At 37.7% G+C, this 21,253-nt stretch overlaps 1 protein-coding gene across 1 annotated transcript; it reads right to left on the reverse strand.

Annotated features, from left to right (window-relative positions):
- Positions 1–2,380: 2,380 nt before the first annotated feature.
- On the reverse strand, positions 2,381–15,473 carry LOC142837556 (killer cell immunoglobulin-like receptor 3DL1). Its single transcript, XM_075952705.1, has 7 exons — positions 15,440–15,473; positions 14,996–15,031; positions 10,989–11,273; positions 9,501–9,806; positions 7,308–7,601; positions 4,859–5,029; positions 2,381–4,339 (listed from the first exon to the last, which is right to left on the reverse strand). Exons 1-6 carry the CDS (start codon positions 15,471–15,473, stop codon positions 4,875–4,877), a joined length of 1,110 nt encoding a protein of 369 aa, XP_075808820.1. The 3' UTR covers positions 2,381–4,339; positions 4,859–4,874.
- Positions 15,474–21,253: the final 5,780 nt, after the last annotated feature.

Genomic DNA, 21,253 nt, shown 5'->3' on the forward strand with positions numbered 1-21,253 from the left:
TCACCTTCCAAACCAATCTGAGTGGAGCCATTTTACCCAGCTACACAACTCTTGATTATATGCATGAAGGGATTGTAAGTCAACACACCCTGGATACAGTAGCACATTCATTTGTAGATCCACCAGGTAATGACATTTGCCGTGTGTTCATGTGTGCAACAGATATGTCATGTACAGTGGCCAGCCTCCCTCACCACGTACTTCCCCATTCTCTGGCTCTTTCATTTCTTCACTGCTTCCCCTTTTGTGTTGTTTCTGGAGATCTTCAAGGGGCTGATGTAGATTTGGTAAGTTGCCAGTTTGTGGGAGGAGTTAGGGAGATAAGTCAGTTTTGAATACGATCAAAATAAATTGTATGCATGTATGAAACAAAATTCTCTGGTAAATGAATGGAACTTGAAAAGTTCATCCATCCTCAGTGATGTAACCCAGGAAGAAAAACATGGTATATACTCACTTATAAACTGATATTAGCCCTAGAGTAAAGGATAACCATCCAGTAATCTAAATACCTAAAGAATCTAAGTAACAAAGTGACTTGGGAGGACATAAATCTCATTGTAAAGGGGGAATAGATATCAGAGGTAAATGTGAGGGAGGGGTCTTGATGGGGTGATCACGGGAACAGTAGAGAGATCAGGTGGAAGGAAACTGGATAGAGAGAGTAATGGGAACAACAACTGGAATCAGGAGCATCTCTGGGATGAACTTGAAACCTAGTGCAATGAAAACTCCCAGAAATCTATGCATGTGATCTTAGCTAAGAATTCTCGTGATGGAGGATTCAGAGCCTCAACCAGCCACGTCCTGTTACTAGACAAGACCAGTGGAGCGATTGGGACCCCAACCAGTTGCATAACATTGATCTACAATTTGCTTTGCCTACAAGATATGGTGGAGGAAAGGTGGCACAGAAATTGTGGGAGTGTCCAACCAATGACTGATCCAAATTGAGACCTGTAACATGAGAGGTAGTTTTTCCCTAATACTGTCTGGGAGGCATGAATCCGGAGGCTGGACAGCCCAGAGATCAATGATAGAACCAAACATGACTGGAAAAATTGTCAGTGAAATGATTCTTTATGATATTCTTCTATGTTCATAGATTTTTTGCCTAGCCCGGCTGTCTTCAAAGAAGCGTGGATAAGGAATAGATGGAAACATGCAGAGAACTACATCCAAACCTTTGGCAGACTCAGGGAATGCATTAGAAGAGAAGAGTGAAGGATTGTGAGAGCCAGGGTGGCAAAGTACAACACAAAAAAACTACAGAATCAACTATCCTGAGTTTACAAAGGGTCATAGAGACTGAACCACCAAACAGAGAGCTTGTATGAGACTGATCTAGGGTCCCCACAGACGTTACAGTTGTTCAGCTTGGTCTTCTAGTGTGTCTCTGACAGTGTTACACACTTTTTAGACACTTTTCTCTTACTGGGTTGCTTGGTGCAGCTTCAATAGGAGTGCAGGTGCCAGGTGTTACTGCAACTTGACATACTCTGGCTGGCTGATACCCATGGGAGGCCTGCCCTTTTCTGAATAGAAAGGAGAAGTTGAAGGGGGAGATGGGAAGTTGAATGGAGGGGCTGGGAGAGAAAACCATAATTGGACTGCAAAAATATTAATTATTAAAAATAATTTAAAGAGGAAATTTTCTTCAAATAAAAAATCTCATGTTAAGGATACCATTTTATTCCTTCTCCTGCCCTTCTTTCTAGGTTTCTCTCTGTCTCTCTGTCTCTCTCTCTGTCTCTCTCTCTCTCTCTCTCTCTCTCTCACACACACACACACACACATACAAACAAACACACACAAAAACATGCAGATATACGTTAATACACATTTGTAATAATGAAAACCAATACTTTATATGTTAACCTAAAAATTTAATAAAAATGAAAAAGTTAAAACGTAATTTTAAATCCAGTTTTTACGTCTAAAATTGTGCAGTATTTACCATTTAGAATCTGGTTTACTTTGCTAAACATTATTTCCATTTAAATCTATTTTCTTGAATTAGATTTCTTTATATTGCATAAAATTTTCAAGTCACATGATAGTAAAGCACCTCTCTGCTGCATTCTTTGAAGATAAACAGATTTCAAATAGCATTCCTTCTTTGGGATTCTCACAGTCTCTGTAACCTTAACTCTCGAGATGTTGAAGCAGGAAAACCCAAAGTTGTAGGGTACTTAGAAAGTTCCAGCTTCAAATCAAAAGACAGACAGACAGAAACACAAAAATGTATATCACAGTACTGGTATTAAAATCCAAAAGGGAACATATGGGGTAATGTCCTAGATGTATTTTTTTGTCAACTTGACACAAGTTATAGTCACTTGGGAAATAAGACTCTGAATCAAGAAAACACATCCACATGATAAGTCTATAGTCAAGTCTGCTGCTGGGCATTTCTTTGATTCATGGTTGATGGGAGAAGGTTTAGACTACGGTGATGGTGTCACTATTTGTTAGGCTACCCAAAATTGTACAAGAAAGTAGGCTCAACAAAGCATGAGGAATGATCCAGTATGCGATGAACCTTTATTGTATCTGCTTCAGTTGCTTCCTACTTTGGCTTCACAGAATGGATTGTGATCTGGGGTTGTGTAAGAAATGTAATCCAAACAGATATTTTACCCCAATTAGCTTTAGGTCATGGGGTTTTATAATAGCTATAAAAATTATATTTAAGATTGTTCCTGTGTACATCCTCAGTATGACTCTGGTGAGATGTGAGCAAACATCTGTTGATCCCAGATAGGGTACCCATGACAGATCCAATAAATGATCCACCCAGGACTATTTTGGTGAACTAACGCATTTACTAGGATTGTTTACAGGATCATGATGATATGGGTGTGAGTGCTTGTTCAGAGATTCAACAGTCTGGCCACTAACACATTTTAATAAAGCAGAGACTTTCATTCATATCCTGACAAAAGGTATACATCTGGGACAAGGGATTCCAAAATGTAGCCTCCAGACACCCCACTCAGGTGATTTTAAAGGCAAGCTCCTAAATTTAAATTCTGTCTATATGAAAGCAGAAGGCCATCTGGTACAAAGGAAGCTTTAATTTATAGAAACAGAAAGAGCAGCTTTCCTAAAATTATACATGACCAGTCAATTACAAAAATGAACCCCTAGCAAGCTTTAACATTTCAAGTACAATTTTGATTTATAGTTCTTTTAAGCACAGAAATTTAAAACTTTTAAACATAAATGTAGCCATCAATATAACACTAACCATCCTAATGAATGAGAAGATCATTAAAGGTGGCTGTACCTCCTTAACCTTGTGCCAAAATGGGTAGTCAATTGGAGGGTCTTCTCTGCTTTGCTATCATAATTACACATACATTTTTGGGGAAGGCATTGGTGAATCTGTGTGTGAGTCTTGTAGACTTCAGGATCTTCCTGATACTTGTGAGGTTTTGTTTACTACCTGAATCTTAATAATTCCTCTTCCAATAGGCTTTGATTGAATGAGTTAATTTTTCAGGAGAACAGTAATAGAAATATGGGAGAAGCAGGTGGTGTCTTACCTGAGTCACATTTTAGAAAATATTTTTCAATAGAGAAGTCTATATTGAAAGATTAAGGAATGACATGGATTCATCAGATGCCTCTGATGAAAGAAGATTTTGACAAAGAGCATTTTGGACACACAGAACAGTATATGCTAAAACCCAGTGTTAAGTGTGGGCTTCTGGAAGGATATCAGCAGTAGTCAAAAGTCAAAATAGGAAAATGGGTGTGATTATGATCAAAATATAGATACATATAAGAAAATGTCATGAGAATCAGTGTGTTGTATAACATTATTACATATTAATAATATATACCAATAAAAATAATCAGCCTCTTGCTGATATGGAATTCAAGTAGGTCCAGAAAATACAGCTAGCTAGGCATTACAGGTTGACATATATGAAAAAGATTAAATAGAAGGTATATTGACTTACGTCCAAAGGAAAAGTGATAACCATAATACTTTTAAATAAAGAAAATCCACATTCAGTTCCATGATGGAATAATGATGGATGGTCCTGAAGTTAGAGACCTCTGCCCTATGATTCCAGCAATTGTTTCATTGCATTTGTTAGTTTTTGCTGCCAAAAAGGCTGTATTCTCCACAGAAGGATTCTTCCTTTAGAACTCATGTCCTATAGACAGTCTTTGTTCTCAACTTATCATTTCATAACTCCCATGTAAACACTGGTATCTGTAGTTAATTCCTGAGGCTTCTGGAAATTGGGCATGATCAATTGTTGTTTGAATGTCCCCTGAACAAATTCTGTGTATGTCACCTCCATCATTTTTTTCTTTCATGTTCCTAGAAAGAGGTAAATGTTAAGTGATGTTGTATGCACATGTTATTACAGAGCATGAGGGAATCCAGGCCTCATCGTATATGGAAGAGGGTGGGTACATGAGGGCCTACCTGCTGCATGTCCTTCTTGGTCATAGATGGCTGCATTTTTAGGGACAGAAGTAATTAGTAACATCTAAGAAAGCATTACTGCAAGTTCATTTCAAATACCAATGTATTAATGAGAGATATGGTAAAACCCAAGTTGGCTCTTCTTACCCAGAGCAGAGTCAGCTGTTCGGCATCTCTGTGTTCTAAGCTCCATCTCATCATATTGCTACACTACCAGTTCTCTTTTCAGCTCTCCTTCTCCCTCTTTCATAAAATTTCTCCTGGATATTAGCCTGCTTTGAATGTGAATATACAGTAGAGGTCTAGTCCCTAGTATGAGGGCTGAGGGAAAGAACAAGGGCTTATCTTTTCTATTGTTAAAGCCCTACTTCAGTGACCCTGTCCTGAGCTAAGTAAATGAAGACCACACACCTGCATTTCTCCAGGCTCAGTTTCTCATGCTACTCAGATGACATTCACTGACTCCTTCCCGATACTTATTCCTTTTGGCAGAGCACCGAGAATGAATGATGAACATGAGGAAGACAGCCATCATCAAAAATGACACTCTAATCAGAATATGCAGGAGTCCGTGATTATCTGCTGAAAGATATGAATCCAATAAGTTGTCAGTCTTAGGACTAGTGTATTAAATTGCCTAATATTTAATGATAGAAGGATAAGTAATAGACTATTAATTTTTAGAACAAGATTCTTGAAGAAGAACTGCTCTTTTTTGTAGAATATTTTTTTAATTTATTTATTTATTAAAGATTTCTGTCTCTTCCCCGCCACCGCTTTCCATTTTCCTCCCCCTCCCCCAATCAAGTCCCCCTCCCTCCTCAGCCCGAAGAGCAATCAAGGTTCCCTGCCCTGTGGGAAGTCCAAGGAACCCCCACCTCCATCCAGGTCTAGTAAGTTGAGCATCCAAACTGCCTAGGCTCCTACAAAGCCAGTACGTGCAGTAGGATCAGAAACCCATTGCCATTGTTCTTGAGTTCTCAGTAGTCCTCATTGTCCGCTATGAGAAGAACCGCTCTTATTCAGCGAAATGCACACAGTGTTAAAGTGACTCCTAATGGCTTTTCTTTAGACTACTATATTAATGTGTCACTCAGGGAAGTTTCTATTTGCAATAGGTGATCAGTAAAAATACCCACAACTTGCTAAACTGCAGAAAATAAAACACTGTGGAATGCTTGGCTCCAACTTGGACATTTACACCACTCCCACTTCTACAAATCTTCAATGTTCATTGTGGAAAACAGTTGGGTCAAAATTAGCTAAATGAGCTTGATTATAATTACCAAGAAGACTGTGTTGTGAACACAGGAAGACTTTAGTGGTATTTTGAAGAGGGATTCCCTTTGTATGCTGTGAATACCATTGGTTAATAAAGAAGCTGTTTTGGGCATGTGATAGGGTAGACCAGAGTTGGGGGGAGGGACTAAATGAAGGTGGGGAGAAATAATGCGGAGTCAGAGAGAAACCATGTAACCTGGCCAGACACAGGTGCTGGAAACTTTACCCAGTAAGCAACAGCCTCGTGGTGATACACAGATTACTAGAACTGGGTTCAATTAAGATATAAGAGTTAGTCAATAAGAATCTAGAGCTAATGGGCCACGCAGTGATTTAATTAATACAGTTTCTGTGTGATTATTTAGGATGGGAAACAAACAAGTGGCTTTCCTACAATAACATTTCATTTGTAATTAATAAGTAAAGTTTGCCTGAAGATCAGAGAGTAAAACAGCCCCACTGGTCAGCCTTACAGACCAGGCTGTGGTAACACACACCTTTAATTCCAGTAATCACATTAGTTTGTCATAGAAACATGGTGGTGCACGCCTTTAATCCTAGTGGTGCATGCCTTTATTCCCAGCCCTGGAGAGGATTATAAGACGGGAGAAGACAGCTCTCAGACATAGTCTCCTTCTGAGATTCATGGAGGCAGGATCACCATTTTGGACTAGGTTGAGGTAAGAGTCAGTGTCTGGCTGCTTTGCTTTTCTGACCCTCAGGTTGAACCACAATTTCTATCTCTGAGTTGTTATTAATCATGCCTCATAGGAAAGTTGCATGTTTGTACTCAAAAGCAGTTGTGACAGCATGCACAAGATCAGTAGATGCTCAAGCCAGACCAAATCCCATCATGCAGTGGGGATGTGGACATCAAGTCCCACTTTTAGTCAAGGAGATATAGGCAAACAATAACTGCTGGGAAAATTAGTTTCAAGAGTGTTGCTACAAGTAAGGTGGCCATGCGCCACTGGTAGGTCACACATCCACGAATATATGGGCATCATAAATTGAACTTCATGGATAAAAAATATAACAGAGTTTGGTAGGTAGGTCCAGGAGGAGTTGAGAAAGTGAGTGAATATGATCAAAGTACATTGTTTAAAATTATCAAAGAAATAATACATATAAAATTATGAAGAATAAGAAACTAGATGGCATATGTCATATTACTATGTGTTCTGTGTTTTAGCATATAAAATTCTCATAGTAAATATAATATGTATTATATATATGATATCAATGGCAGTAAGGAGGAACCTTTCAAAACACCCCAGGCTCTGTTACTATCTGCACTACAAAATGTTTTATGATTATTCTTTAGCTATATGTTCCTATGGCTTCAGAGTATAAAATCCTGAGCAGACAGTCCTTCACCTTGCATGAAGAAGTGTGCAGGAATACACATACACACACACACACACACACACACACACACACAAAACAACAGGACTCATGGCAATGCTTCTTTCAAACTTCCTATGGGATTTTTCCCTCCATCATCAGTAGGATGCTTTTCACACATAGCTTTAGGATTTTATTAGTCTCAAAACATGAGATACTGATGAGGTTTTCTTACCTATGACAGGAAGGTAAAATGGGTCACTTGGGGATGACCACACATTGCAGGAGTTCCTGAAAGAGCCATAGCATCTATAGTTCTCTTCCTGTATCACAGGATCAAGAAGGAAGTTGGCCTGGAATGTTCCATTGTGACTCTGAACTGCAGGCAGTCCAAGTACCTGAGGCACCCCTTTCCTGGACAGATGGAACATGTCAAAATGATGATCAGAGGTGCAGGACAAGGTCATGTTCTCTCCTGGCATCACCACAGGGCCCATCATGGCTGACAGAGTAGGTTTCTTGTATAAACCTGGAAGGAAAGGGGCAGAGACAGTTAGAGGGGCAGTTCCTTATCAGTGTGCTCCTTAGTGTTCCAGTTTCCTGCTTCCATTTCTGTGATCTCTATCTCTTTTTCTATATTTCTCCCTGCCTCTCTATTCCTCTTCTTCAATCTTATCTTACTGTGTCTCTGACTTCACTGTGTTACACAAGCATTCTTTCCACCATTTTGCTTTTTGAGAGTTTCTTTGTCTACTTGAATTCATTGGATCATGACCTGTGTCTTTTAGAAGTTTTTTTTATTAATATATTTTAATAGTATTTATTAAATGGCTGGATTACAAAATATGTTTACATATAATGTATTTTGTTCATTTTTACAAACCTTTTTGCTTTCTTAAAGTAACACACAGTTTCTTATTTCATGCCCTCTTTGTCTTTTGTTGTTTCTATATTTATGATGGTGTATTATTTATCATATTAACACTAGTATTTTATATTGTTCTTCAGCTTCTTCTGATTCACTTCTCTTTCCCACTTGTTCTTTCTTATACCTTCAGGTTTTCCAAATGTTTTTTTTCAATCAAAGGGTTTAATTAGCGGTACTTATTATTTTGTTTTAATTGGGACATAAAGCAATGGACTTCATTAAGACATCATCATGCAGTCCATTCTGTTCATTTTCTTTCCACCCTATTCCTGTATGTCACGTTTGCTGGTTCTTCCTGGCATTGACCCTTCTATGGCATATGCATTCCTCCTATTTTCCTATTCCTCTTTGTTAATCTCCTTCCCTTTCTCATGGTTTGTTACCAATTTTATGACCTATAACTCCCTCATTCTATGTATATTAAAAATGTAGAATCTGACTTCATTCTATGTAATTCATTTTCTATCATGTCTCTTTTTCTGTATCTGTGTTAACGAATCTGTCTTTTCAAAGGACAGAATATTCCATAAATGTGTTTGTTTCCCTTGTACAGGGGCCATGATGGTGTTCCCTCCCTTGTAATATATTTACTGCTCAAGTGTAACCAATCATCTGCCTCCCCATCTCTGCTTTGAAATATCTAATATTTGCCATTATTTCTTTATCTTTCAAGTATTTCATTCAACCTTAAAAGTTTTTGCAGGCTTTCTCTTTGCACACATGCAATACTTACTATTTCCTCAGCCCTTTCTATCTCTGAGTCTTTCTCTCAGTCTCCCTGCCTGATGTATTATTTGTATTTATTTCCATTTCTCTGTATTATTTGTGTCTGTGTATCCCAGGCAGAACCACTATAGGATTTCTTTTACCCATCCCAGATGACTTTGTTTGGAACATGGGCTAACAAGAATTTGGAAATTAGAGAACAGAGAGTGACTGGTGGTCTGCTCAATTCCCAGGGTTATGCTATCCTTGGATGAATAACCAGACAACCGCAGGAATGGAAGAACAGTCAAACTAGATAGAAATTTTATGGTTGTGATCTGTACCAAGACCTCAGATCTCATGAAGAACCAACCACACTCAACACATAAACTTGGCTAAGACACACAATAATGTCTATGTCTCCAGAAGATGTCTTGTAGAGGTAGAAAGTAAACAAAATTCTGAATTGTTGAGGACATTGAATATTAGTAGAAGGATGATATTGTCACATCAAGCTCATCAAGTTACTCCTTTCTCTTTACATCTGGTTATGGATTCTTTGACATACATCTGGCTATGGATTCTTTGACATTCCTACATCTGTGCTTTACATTATAACTAATGATCTTTTCTTGTGTTTCTGTTTTCATTGTCTATGTCAGTAATATACTTCCACAGGCTGCCTTTCTCTAAGTTTCCAACCCTCCTATTTCCCACAACCTCCCAGGACTTCAAGTCTATGGAATAACTGTTCTGTATCACAGAGAGGATTAGGACCAAGTAGCACCTTCTTACCTGTGATCTTTATGTCAACAGAGTCACTGGATTCAGACCACTCATATGGTGTTTGGTGGTAAGAACCATAGCATGTGTAAGTCCCAGCATGGTCAGGTGTCACAGGACCTATTGGGAAGTTGGCATGGGATCCCCCAAGATGAGGTTCTGCAGAAAGCTGGAAAGAGTCCTTGATTACTCCCATTCTATGTGAAGTCAAAGTGAAAGTGTCAAACATAATCTCTGAATGACACTTCAGTGTCACCTTCTTTCCTAATTTTACCAGGGGAGTTGGTAGGGCCAAAAGAAAAGGCTTCCTGTAGATTCCTAGGAATAAAAAGATTGTGAGTATGAGCCTGCTATCAATCTATGTATACTAGAATTCCTATGTTATTTTCCCCCTTAATATGTTCTTCCTGTTAGTGTTTCAGTGTCCTTTCCTTTTCTGTTTATATGTCTGCTTTGTACACAGATTCCCCTATCTTTCTCTGATTATTTCCCACTTATTTGGCCCCGGTAGCAGCACAATATTTTTCAATTGCCTTATTGTGAGAATGTGTCATTTGAACCTGTCTACCATAGCCACTGCTGTTCCTTCTTAAGTTCAGGGAATGCAGAAAACATGGCAAGGATTTTGACATGCTCCTTCATGAGTCATTTTGAGCTACCTTTGACCAAGTATAATCCTTGACAAGATAAGAGAATCAGTAGTGAAGGTATGTATCAGACAGATACTTATGACCTCTATGGTTCAAACTTCTCTAAGGCATTCCTGATCTAGAATCATTTGCATTGTTTCCTTCTAACATGTTGATGCATTACCTTCCTTACTTTAATATTTTCTGTACATCCTTTCCCCAGCTTTTAAGTTGTCCTTAATATGGGTCTCTGTATTCTTACCAGTCACTACAATACAATTATTACAAATGTGATTCTTAAAGAGAACACAAGTGTTCTTGTGGCCAGAAATCAGAAACAAGCTCAGGTAGCATAAATCAATTTTCTGCAGGGATATGTTACTGCTCAAATTACTAGAAATGAATCCATTTCTTTTTGCCTTCCATTTTTTTTAGAGGCCCAGTGAATTTCTTGGCACTTGGAAACTTTCTCAACTATCAGAGTTAGAAGTAGGATGCCACCCTGACAATGCTTTGTACTGCAAACAAGTGAAGCAACTGCATTTTACTTATTCTATTTTATCAACACTTGTGGTTCTGCAGAGTCAGGATAATTGAGGATATTTTCCCATCCTGATGCCATCTTGTTGATAATGAGTTCCATCTTCAGGCCCAAATTTTTCTTGTTTTATTCAAGACTCATTAAGCTTCAGGGAAAAGAATATACATGTCCTTGGGTATATTGTTATGCTCATCATAGTCTCCAGTTCCTTATGTTGAATATTCATTTATAATCCTGAGACTCTGACTGTTTTATAAATTCTAAGGTGGAAATAGTTGGTGGAATGAAAATACACAACAAATGATGTGGAAAACAAATATGATCTCTGACCTGAAATTATGATCTTCAGAGGGTCACTGTATGATGAAAGTTCATCATGGTATTGATGTATATAATTATAGCATCTGTAGGTTCTTGCATATGCTGGAGTCACAGGTCCCAAGAGAAGCCTCTTCTGGAATGTTCTGTTATGGAACTGAGGAATAGAAGTCCCATGTTCTTTGTACAGCTTGAATCTATTAGACTCACTGTGAGTGTCACAAGTAAGAGTCACATACTGTCCCTGAGAAACAACATGGCTTGGCCAGGCAGACAGTGAAGATTTGTTACTAATTCCTGTAGAAAGATACCCAGAGTAAAATATTTAGTGATCTGCCTTCATTCCTGAGAGGTGAACCTCCAAATTTTACTTCTTCAGGGTTCATTGTTTGATACTTTTCTCTGAACTGAAACATTCGTTTCAGTATTAGAGCTTCAAAGGCTCAAGGGACTCAAGAGGTAAACAAACATAAATGTATTGAAGAGCTGAAACTTGCAAGGTTCACCAGTGGCCCTTCCCACTCTATAGAAACTGTAAGTTACTTTTTCTGCTGAATTCTAAAAGGGGTTGCCAGCAAGTTGTGCAGGAAGCTCCATGGTTTTGTCTTTCATTATAACCACCCATATTGAGGTGCGCTTTCAGTAATGCTTTTGAGTCATCCCTTGTTTCTGCAAATAAACCCTTATCCATACTGCTACTAGTAATCTCAGCAGACACACAGTTCAAAGGTTTGGACATTGATGCAATCATTGTTTGGTCTGTCCTGGGTTTCCTTTATGGGGTGACCATAACTGCATGTGTTGTGTCTTCCCAAGGGAAGTCTCAAACGAAATAGGTTCATTTTCATGGAATGTATGTCCCCAAATCACTATAAAGATATGGAGTGTCTTTCTATGCTAATATTTGTTAATTGAAAATTTTGAGTAAGTATTAAATAATGAAGTAGATTTGTTAATGAAAAAATGAAATCTAAAAAGAAATTATATCAGATGACTAGAGGGAAAACTCATTCATGAGATCACAGATAGGAATTATGGCCACTAAGTTAAAGAAAAAGGAATGCTGTTGACTCACCTTCAGTGACTCTAGAAATCTAACAATACTGGGTTATAAATACACTGTGAATGTTCCAGACCTCAGGAGCGAGGGGAGTCAGCCCTTAGGACCACAGAACTGAGAAAATTGACAACAAAACAGTAGGCCTGAGTCCTTTGTACTACTCTGCCCCTTATGTACTCTTGTACAGCGCTTCATTCACAGAGGTCACACCAGATCATGTTTCTACACTGACAAGTAAGTGGCAGACATACAGTTTCTCAACCATTTCAAGGCTCTTTCCTTTTGCATGTGAAATATTGAGAGAATAACATTGTTCTGCTTCTTTGGATGCTTGGTGATAAAAAGTATTTGGACTCCTGATTGTCAGCAAATGAATCTTGGTCATTCTTCCCTATCCACTTGGTAGATGTATTTGAGAAAAGAGACAGTTGCAAAACACTGCAATGAAGACCATGTATACTCCTAACAGTGTGGGTATCTTGTAACACTGCTCAAATAGATGCTTTTAAGTACCCCAGTGAAAAATTGTCCCTCATCATGGAATGTGGCCAGTAACTTACTGTACCAGGAAGCTCAGCTCCCAAAAGCATCTGATCTCAAAACAGAGGAGGTAAGGTAGTGAAACATGGAAAACTGACACCAATGTCATCCTGTCCAGGGTTGCAACCAATTTACCCAAATCCATTCTCAGGTGAGAATTAATAGTAAAGGTCTATTAACCTCTACAGAACATCTGCATGTGACAGAGGTGAGGGTTCTCTTCAATATGAAGGTGTCTGTGTATGAACTTGCACATGACAATCAAAGAAATCAAACATGCCAGAGAACAATGCTGAGGTTCTGGAAGTAAATACAGAGGAAAGGAAGATCTATGAAGCCCACAACAGATAATTCACTGCAGTATTTCTAAAACAGTGACAGAATTATAAGACACCATGAGTCTTATAAGATACCATAGAGCATCAAGATACTTGATTGGGGAATTATCCATGGCATAGGATATCAAGTTCCTCATATAGATATAGATACAGATATAGACATAGATAGAAATGATGCAAATATAGTACTCATATATGAAAGTCTCAAGAAATTAAATTTAAAAAGAGTAGTCTTTTATAAAAGAATAAGAGAGTGTCTAACTATATAAAATCAAACTCTGTAATATTTTATAAAGTTTGTAAATAAATCATTAAACAACAGAAAAAAATTTAGCAACATTCATCTTAATTAAAGTATGCAACTACTGAATTTGACATGTTTGTGGACCTGCTTGTTTTGTAAGGAGGTATAGGCTGTTGCTGCTATGTCTGACTTTCTGGGTTCCATTGCTGGGCCCATGTGGTGAAAAGAAAAAACTGATTTCAGAAGGTTGTCCTCTGACATACACACTTGTGCTATAGCAAAAGTACACCAAACACCCAATACACACACACACACACACACACACACACACACACACACACACACAGAGAGAGAGAGAGAGAGAGAGAGAGAGAGAGAGAGAGAGAGATTCAAATGTATAAGCACACACAAAACATGAGTGTATATGTCTGTGGGTGCATGCCAAATGCAAATTTTTAAAAAGTTAATCGAATGTTTTAAAATTACATGTGATAAAATAGGAAAATGAGTGTTCTTAGATCAGGCATTATATAATCTGATGTACTGGTAGAATGAATATACAATGAAGAAGAATGACAGGATTTTTTTGATACCATCCCAATACCAAATAATTAGTCACAAAAATTACAAAAGGATAAAGTAACACAGTGATTTCCTTGTGTGTATAGAGGTGTGGAACTAGGGTGAGTTTAGGCAGGACAGTTAATGTAATTAAAATAAATTGCATAAAATTATCAAAGGATTAGCAAAACAATAAGAAAAAGACAAGAATAACAGCTAATAAACATAAGCAGAAAAACTCTAGAAAAGAGAGTATAGAAAACTCTTAAACCTGGAGTAAAATGACCATGATCAAGTCCAAGAAGGTCATGGAACACAAAAGAAATTTATCTCAAATAATCATGATCTCAGAATGTATTGCTATTGTAAGAGATCCTGAAATCAGAATGATAAGTGAAGCAAAGAACACAAATATAGGCAATGGCTGAGTTCTGAGCAAAGACCTACAAGCCACAAGAGACCAGCATGGTGTAATCAATGAAATGAGTGTAACAAAGAAAAAGTCTGCTCTACATGTCAGCAACACTGTTATTTAGAAATACAGATTATGAATTCTTTTTAAAAAATAGTAGTAAACAGAGTCAACAACCATAAGCCCTTGAGATATTGTGAAATCCTTCAAGCTGAAAGGACAGTCTGCTAATGAGAAGCATAAGAACATCTTCATGTAGAGAATGTAGAAGTAGCTCAGTAAAAGCAAGCCAAAATAAGAGGCTGCAATATTTTGCAGGTGGTACACAAATTCTTTCTGTAGCATCATATTTGAAGACAAAATTAATAACTTCAGTCATTTGTCAAGTGAAAAATGTATTTGAAAGTTATAAATTATAACAAAATCTCAAAGTATGTGGGAGTGATCAGTTGAGATATAGCAAAGGAGAAGCTTATTTTTAATTAAAAATGTTTATTCTCCAAGTATTTGGCACACTCTTCCAATCTTAGCATTTGGGTGGCAAAAACAGGCAAATATCTGAGTTAACGGGCAGCCTGCTGTACAAAGTGTGCTCTAGAAGAGTCAGGGCCACACAGAAAAAACCTGTGTTGAAAAACCAAAAAAAAATGTTTATCTGATTAAAGTTGATGTCTAACTCAATCAAGGGCAGTGTCTGAGAGTATCTCAGAGAGAACTGGGAGGCAGATTTCTAGCGTCCAAACTTCAAAGTTCAGAAAACTTACCAAAGAGTCCCTAACAGAAACCACTCTCCAAAACCTCATAATGAAGGCTCTACTGCTAGAGTGAAATTTATCTATTCCATGGTTTTAAGGATGGACTCACCTAGTTTTGCCAGCGGAGTCAGGAGTAGGAAGAAGCCTAGAAAGAAAAACTCATGATGGATGATCTATCTCCTTCCAATAACCTGGTGATCTTAACTCCCATCCCTGTTGGGCCTTTGTACAGCAGAACCAGAGTTCACGTTTTCGTCGTTATTGTTGCTTTTGAGACAGGGTTTCTCTGTGTAATATTCCCTAGCTATATTGGAGCTAGCTCTTGTACACTAGCCTGGCCTCAAACTCACAGAGATCTGCCTGCCTCTGCTTCCCCAGTGCTGGGATTAAAGGTGTGTACTACCATTGTCTAGCCCAGAGGTCACTTTGAAAAATGAATTTATGCGCCATTATCTACCAGGAAAGCCAGAGTTTCTGTCGTGGATGGGTCCAGCCTCCCAGGAGGAGATTTCCACCCTGTTTTTCCACACCCTTCATTCCCAGCAGGACTCACCAATAGACACAAGGTTTAGGAGCACAGACAGCATGGTGCTGATTCAGTTGACCAGGGGCAGAGCCAGAATAAAGCTTACAGGATGTCGTGAGTGGCTTGAAGTATCTATCTAACCACAACACGGAAAGCTGACTAACAGAGCACATCCGCTTTCACCTGTGTTTATTAATTTTTTCCAGACATGGTTTCTCTGTAGCCTTGGCTAGCTGGGAATGCATTTTGTGAATAGGTTGATTTTGAATTCATATATTACCTGAATTTAATCCAAGTGCTTGGATTAAAGATGTGTTTCCCCATAGGTGGGTTCACAAACACTCCCTCTTTTACCGTAGTTATTATGGATCACAGCTTCTTGGAAATTGTTCAGATTACAGATCCTCAGTCACAACATGTACCATGACTACAACTGAGCTGCATCCCGGGCCCAACACCTTTTATTCAAATAATGAATTTGATTATTATACTAAAAGTTTGCATGTTGTTACTTTTTAAATCTGAGATCCAATGCTTCCTCTGGTGTCCTATGAAAAATGTCAGCAGTCCTAATGTCTCTATCAAGATGATTCTGCTGGTAAAAATGCTGTGTTGGGTTATAATCATTCAATAATTTGCTTGATTGTCTAGTTTTTAGAATAATAAAATTCCAATTCTTTTCAAAATCAAAGAAATAAAGCAAGTATATTTTTGCTTTAAGTGAAATTTATTTTAAAATGTAGCATACATATTCTTTAAAAATTGTTTTATTTTATTTTATATGTTAATATGTGCATGTGGATTGTGGTGTTTTGTTAGGCCAGAAGAGGGCACTGATGAGATACCCTGGAGCTGGTGTCACAGGCAATTGTGAGCCTCCTGGTGTTGGCATAGGGAACTAATTTGTGTCCTTTGCAAGAACAGACTCTTAATAGATAGAACATCCCCATTGTCTCAGTGTGTGGGTGCACCCCTCGTGGTCCTGAGTTCCTTGCTCGTGCTCCGTCTCCTTCTGCTCCTGATTTGGACCTTGAGATTTCTGTCCTGTGCTCCTCTGTCTCTGTCTCCTTTCATCGCCTGATGAAGGTTAATATTCATGAGGATGACTATGTGTTTGTCTTTGGGTTCACTTTCTTATTTAGCTTCTCTAGGAACATGCATTATAAGTTCAATGTCCTTTATTTATGGCTAGAAACCAAATATGAGTGAGTACATCCCATGTTCCTCTTTTTGGGTCTGGCTTACCTCACTCAGGATAGTGTTTTCTATTTCCATCCATTTGTATGCAAAATTCAAGAAGTCCTTGTTTTTTACTGCTGAGTAATACTCTAATATGTATATATTCCATACTTCATCCATTCTTCCAACTCACCAAGGCCAGCTGGCCTGGGTCTGAAAAAGCATGGGATAAATCCGGACTAGCTGAACATAGAGGACAATGAGGAATACTGAGAACTCAAGAACAATCACAGTGGGTTTTTGATCCTACTGCACGTACTGGCTTTGGGGGAGCCTAGGCAGTTTGGATGCTCACCTTAGGAGACCTGGATAGAGGTGGGTGGTCCTTGGGCTTCCACAGGTCAGGGAACCCTGATTGCTCTTCGAGCAGATGAGGGAGGGTGACTTGATCGGGGGAGGGGGAGGGAAATGGGAGGTGGTTGTGGGGAGGAGGCAGAAATCCTTAATAAATAAATTAATTTTAAAAAAAAGAACAGACTCTTTACCTCTGAGCCCTACACCCTTACAATTCTTTACCCCAAACTCTAGATATACATTTATTACATTGTGCTATTTCATTTCATTGCTGAAGGTTAAAATTTCTGAGTATGTTTAATGTTGAATATATTCAATTTGACAAGTTGTTTTAACTTTTTTTGATTTTTTTTTATTTTACAAGGCTTATTCCTGAAGCTATAGCCCTTTTTCTTTATTTCTGTAGGGTGTATTAAATAAATGACAATGAACCTAGATAAGAAACTTTAATACTCTCATTATGTATATCTAGAAAAATCTGTCAGAGGCCAAGGAGCTGCAGGACATTGCAAAAAAAAATGGAGTGCAGTAGGCGTTTAGAGTGTACATCATCTGTTATAATTCATCATATTGTTAGACATTTTCTTATGCATTACTCTGTATTTCTAAAGTTAAAATTTTATGAATATATTTTTATATTAATTATAGTTATACCATTCCTCCTTCTCTTACCCTTCTTAATGTTTCTTATATGCCTCTTCTGTTCTCTCAAATTCATTTTATCTTTAACTAACTTTCCATATCTACAAACACACACACACAAAGACACATATACAGATATATTTATATTAATAAATATATAAATACAATCTGTTTAGTCTGTATATTATTTATATGTAAATAGTTTAAGACTGGCTCCATTTCAAAGAGTTGCAGTCTCATAATAAACCCTCTGTTCCTTTGGTTCTTATAGGCTTTCTTCCTTTTCTTGCATGATGTTTCCTGAGCTTTATATGTAGAAGTGCTATTACTGACAGATCAGCTAAGACTGAACACCAAACAATTACCTGTTATCTGTATTTTTGTTGATTTCTGTATTTTAATGGTTTTTGTCTGAGGCTATAAGATGTTTGATGAGGTGTAAGAACTATATTTATCTGCAAGTATAAGGATAAGTATTTAGATTGCAATTAGAAATTATGCTTATTTAGTAAAGTTGCTGTAGATTTCAAGATTAATAAAGGCACTAGCACTGGATAGTTGGTTAGATTTCCAGAACCAGGCAATATTTCCTCATATTTTAGAAGACCTTAAGTCCAATTACACCACTATTATGAACCATTAAGGTATATGTTCCCATATTGAACCCTTAGGGTACCATGTTTGTCATGAAGAGATTAAATAAGGCTTCAATCCTTCATTTTCAGAAATGTTGAACCATCAGCAATAGTTTCCTAGTAATGCTTCTTGAAGATAAGTGGTCCAGTGTGCCCACATGACTAGCTTTAAAAGTAATTACATGTGTCTTGGAGGGATGGATCAGTGACTAAAAGACCTGCCATGTAAGTCTGATGACTCTGGATCCATCCCAGGAAACCATTTAAAGTTGCAAGTACTGATGCCACAATGTGGTCCACTTACCTCCACATACATTACAGAAATCACCACACCTTTACTCTACTTTTTCATCACAATACCTCCATTACTAGTAAGTATCTTACCTAGAGTACAAACAATAGTACTCAGTATCTCTATTGTTGCTTCAAGATGCTAAGGGGAGGTGAGTGAACAACCTTGTGACAATAACATTAGCTCTTTTAGTTTTCTTTTTATTGAAAATATATTTTCCCACATATAAAATATACTGATTATGTTTTTTTCCTTTGCTGTACTTCTCCAAGTTCCTCCATACCTCCTGTCCAATCTGAATTCATTCCCTTTCTGTCTTTTCTTAGTAAACAAACTGGATTTTAAGAGATAATAATAAAATATGAGAAAACAAAATATGGTAAGGGAAAATAAGACATAAAAACAAGAGGAAAATAGCCAAAGAGAAGGTACAAGAATCAGAGACCCACATATATACACACTTAGGAATCACACTGAGAACCCTAAGTTTGAAGCCATAATACATATGCATAGGACACCTACACATCTTGTGTATGCTGCTCTCTGGTCTCTGAGTTCATATGAGCTTTGATCATGTTGCAGAAGAAATGTGGTTCTCAATATGTGGGTGAGGACCCCTTTGTGATCAAATGACCCTTTCAGTTGGGTTGCGTGTCAGAAATCTGGCATATCAGATATTTACATTGAAATTCATAACAGTATCAAATTTTAGTTATGAAGTAGCAACAAAAATAATTTTATGATTTGTGGTCATCACACCATGAAGAACATGTTGCAACTTTAGAAAGGTTGAAAATCACTGATTCAAAGTGTCTGCTAACTTCGTGCCTGCCATCCTCTCTGGCTCTTACATTCTTTCTGTTTCCTCTTTCTCTGTGTTCAGTGAGCCCTTAGGGAAGTGCTCTGATGGAGTGAGTCATCTGTTTAGGACTTGGAGTGCAGGTACTTATATGAGTATAGGAGAGTGTCATTAGGAGTCATTTTTATTGCTACTTTTACTTTTAAAGATCAGTAGTATCTCTTATAACCTTGGTCCCTGGGATATCTGGTCTCTGGTTCATGGTCACCTGAGCAATGTTGGGTATGGGTTTTTGCCTTGTGTAACAAGCTTAAGTCAGGCCACACATTGGTTTATTACTCTCATATGTCATCAAAGCCCTAGCATATCTTTTATACATGACATCAATGTCAATCAAAGATTTGTGGCTGGGTTGGTATTTATGCTTGGTAGTGTGTAGAGTATATTTGTGTACCTAAGATGCTAGAACATAGGAGTGAAACTTTATGTAGGTATCAAATCGACTTCCCCATGTTTACTGAGTTGTGTCTTTAGCATTAGGGCCTTGTTGTCAATTTGTGAAGAGCAACTTACAGTCTTGGTAACATCTGGTGTTTTGGGATTCCCATGGGATCCCTTTGGCCAACATCTCAATTTGTTGTAACCTGTTCCTGGTGCTGGAGCATCTTTAAGTTGACAAGAACTATCTTGTTAGAACTCTGTCTCCTCCATTTTAGACAACTTCATTTAGCTCTCCTTCATATATGTACATATTTTACAAAGCTTCTACTCTATTATATTTATTACCTCTCAAATGGCCCAAATTTTAGCTGTCTCATCTCAATTTTTTTTTCTTATTCTCCCGTACCTCCTCCTCCACACTTGATTTCCTATTCTCGCACCCCCATTTTTCCATAACCATCTATTTTATCTCCCTTTTCCAGATGATGCATATGTGACCCTGGTCCCTTCATCTGAATTAACCTCTGGATTCAAGGATGTAGCTTGGTTATCATTAATTAAACAGCTAATATCAACATATAAGCAAATGCATAACATATTGTCTTTCTGAGTCTGGCTTATTTCACTCAGTATGATTTTCTTCTAGTTCTATCCATTTACTAGTAAATTTTATGTTGTTACCTGTTTTTAACTTCTGGGTAATAATTCATTGTGTAAATATACCTTATTTTCTTCATTCATTCTTCTGTTGAGGAGCATCTATGCTGTTTCCAAACACTAGCTGGTGTGTATTGAGCAATAATAAATGTATCTGAGCCAGAATCTCTTTGGTAGGATGAAATTCTTTGGGTGTATGTCTAAGTATAATAGAGCTGTGTCTTGATACATATTGATTCACATTTTCCTTAAGAACCAACATTCTGCTTTCAACAGTGGCTGTACAATTTTGCACTCCCATTCATAATAAATGAGTGTTTTCTTTGATTCACTTCCTCAACAGCATGAGCTGTCACCTGTTTTATTTATCTTATCTATTCTGACAGTCATATTATGGAATCTTTAAGTAATTTTGTTTTTAATATCCCTAATGTTTAAGCATTTGGAACAGTTCTTCAAGTGATTTTCAACTATTTGCAATTTCCGTTTTGAGAATTCTCTGTGTATTTCTGTGCATCATCTTTAAATAGGCTTACTTGTTTTCTTTTGATGGGGGGATAAATGCTGAATGATCAGAGAGAGAAAGGAGGAAAGGAGCAAGCAATAGCCAACTCTTACCTTGATAACTCCTCAGCCAAAATGGCTGACTTCATGTTTCCTCCTACCTTACAGTCCTCTCTCTTCCTATCTCTGCCTACTCATATCACTTCCTGTCTGTTGTACAGATATCCAGGCCTCTATGGCTAACTAATAGCTAGCTCCACCCTCTGATCTTCAGGCAAGCTTTATTTTTTAGAGTACAATTACCACATTGTTGTTATTGGTTTGTTTTGTTGACTGAC

Source organism: Microtus pennsylvanicus, chromosome 1 (genome assembly GCF_037038515.1).
Source record: "Microtus pennsylvanicus isolate mMicPen1 chromosome 1, mMicPen1.hap1, whole genome shotgun sequence".
In the NCBI taxonomy this organism is placed as follows: domain Eukaryota; kingdom Metazoa; phylum Chordata; class Mammalia; order Rodentia; family Cricetidae; genus Microtus; species Microtus pennsylvanicus.

Coding starts and splice junctions, on each gene's coding strand:
- LOC142837556 (XM_075952705.1), bottom strand. CDS start 15,473: ATGCTGTCTGTGCTCCTAAACCTTGTGTCTATTG. Junction 15,032..15,439: donor CCTAAACCTTGTGTCTATTG/GTGAGTCCTGCT, acceptor TTTTCTTTCTAG/GCTTCTTCCTACTCCTGACT. Junction 5,030..7,307: donor ATTTTACCTTCCTGTCATAG/GTAAGAAAACCT, acceptor CATATCTTTCAG/CAGATAATCACGGACTCCTG.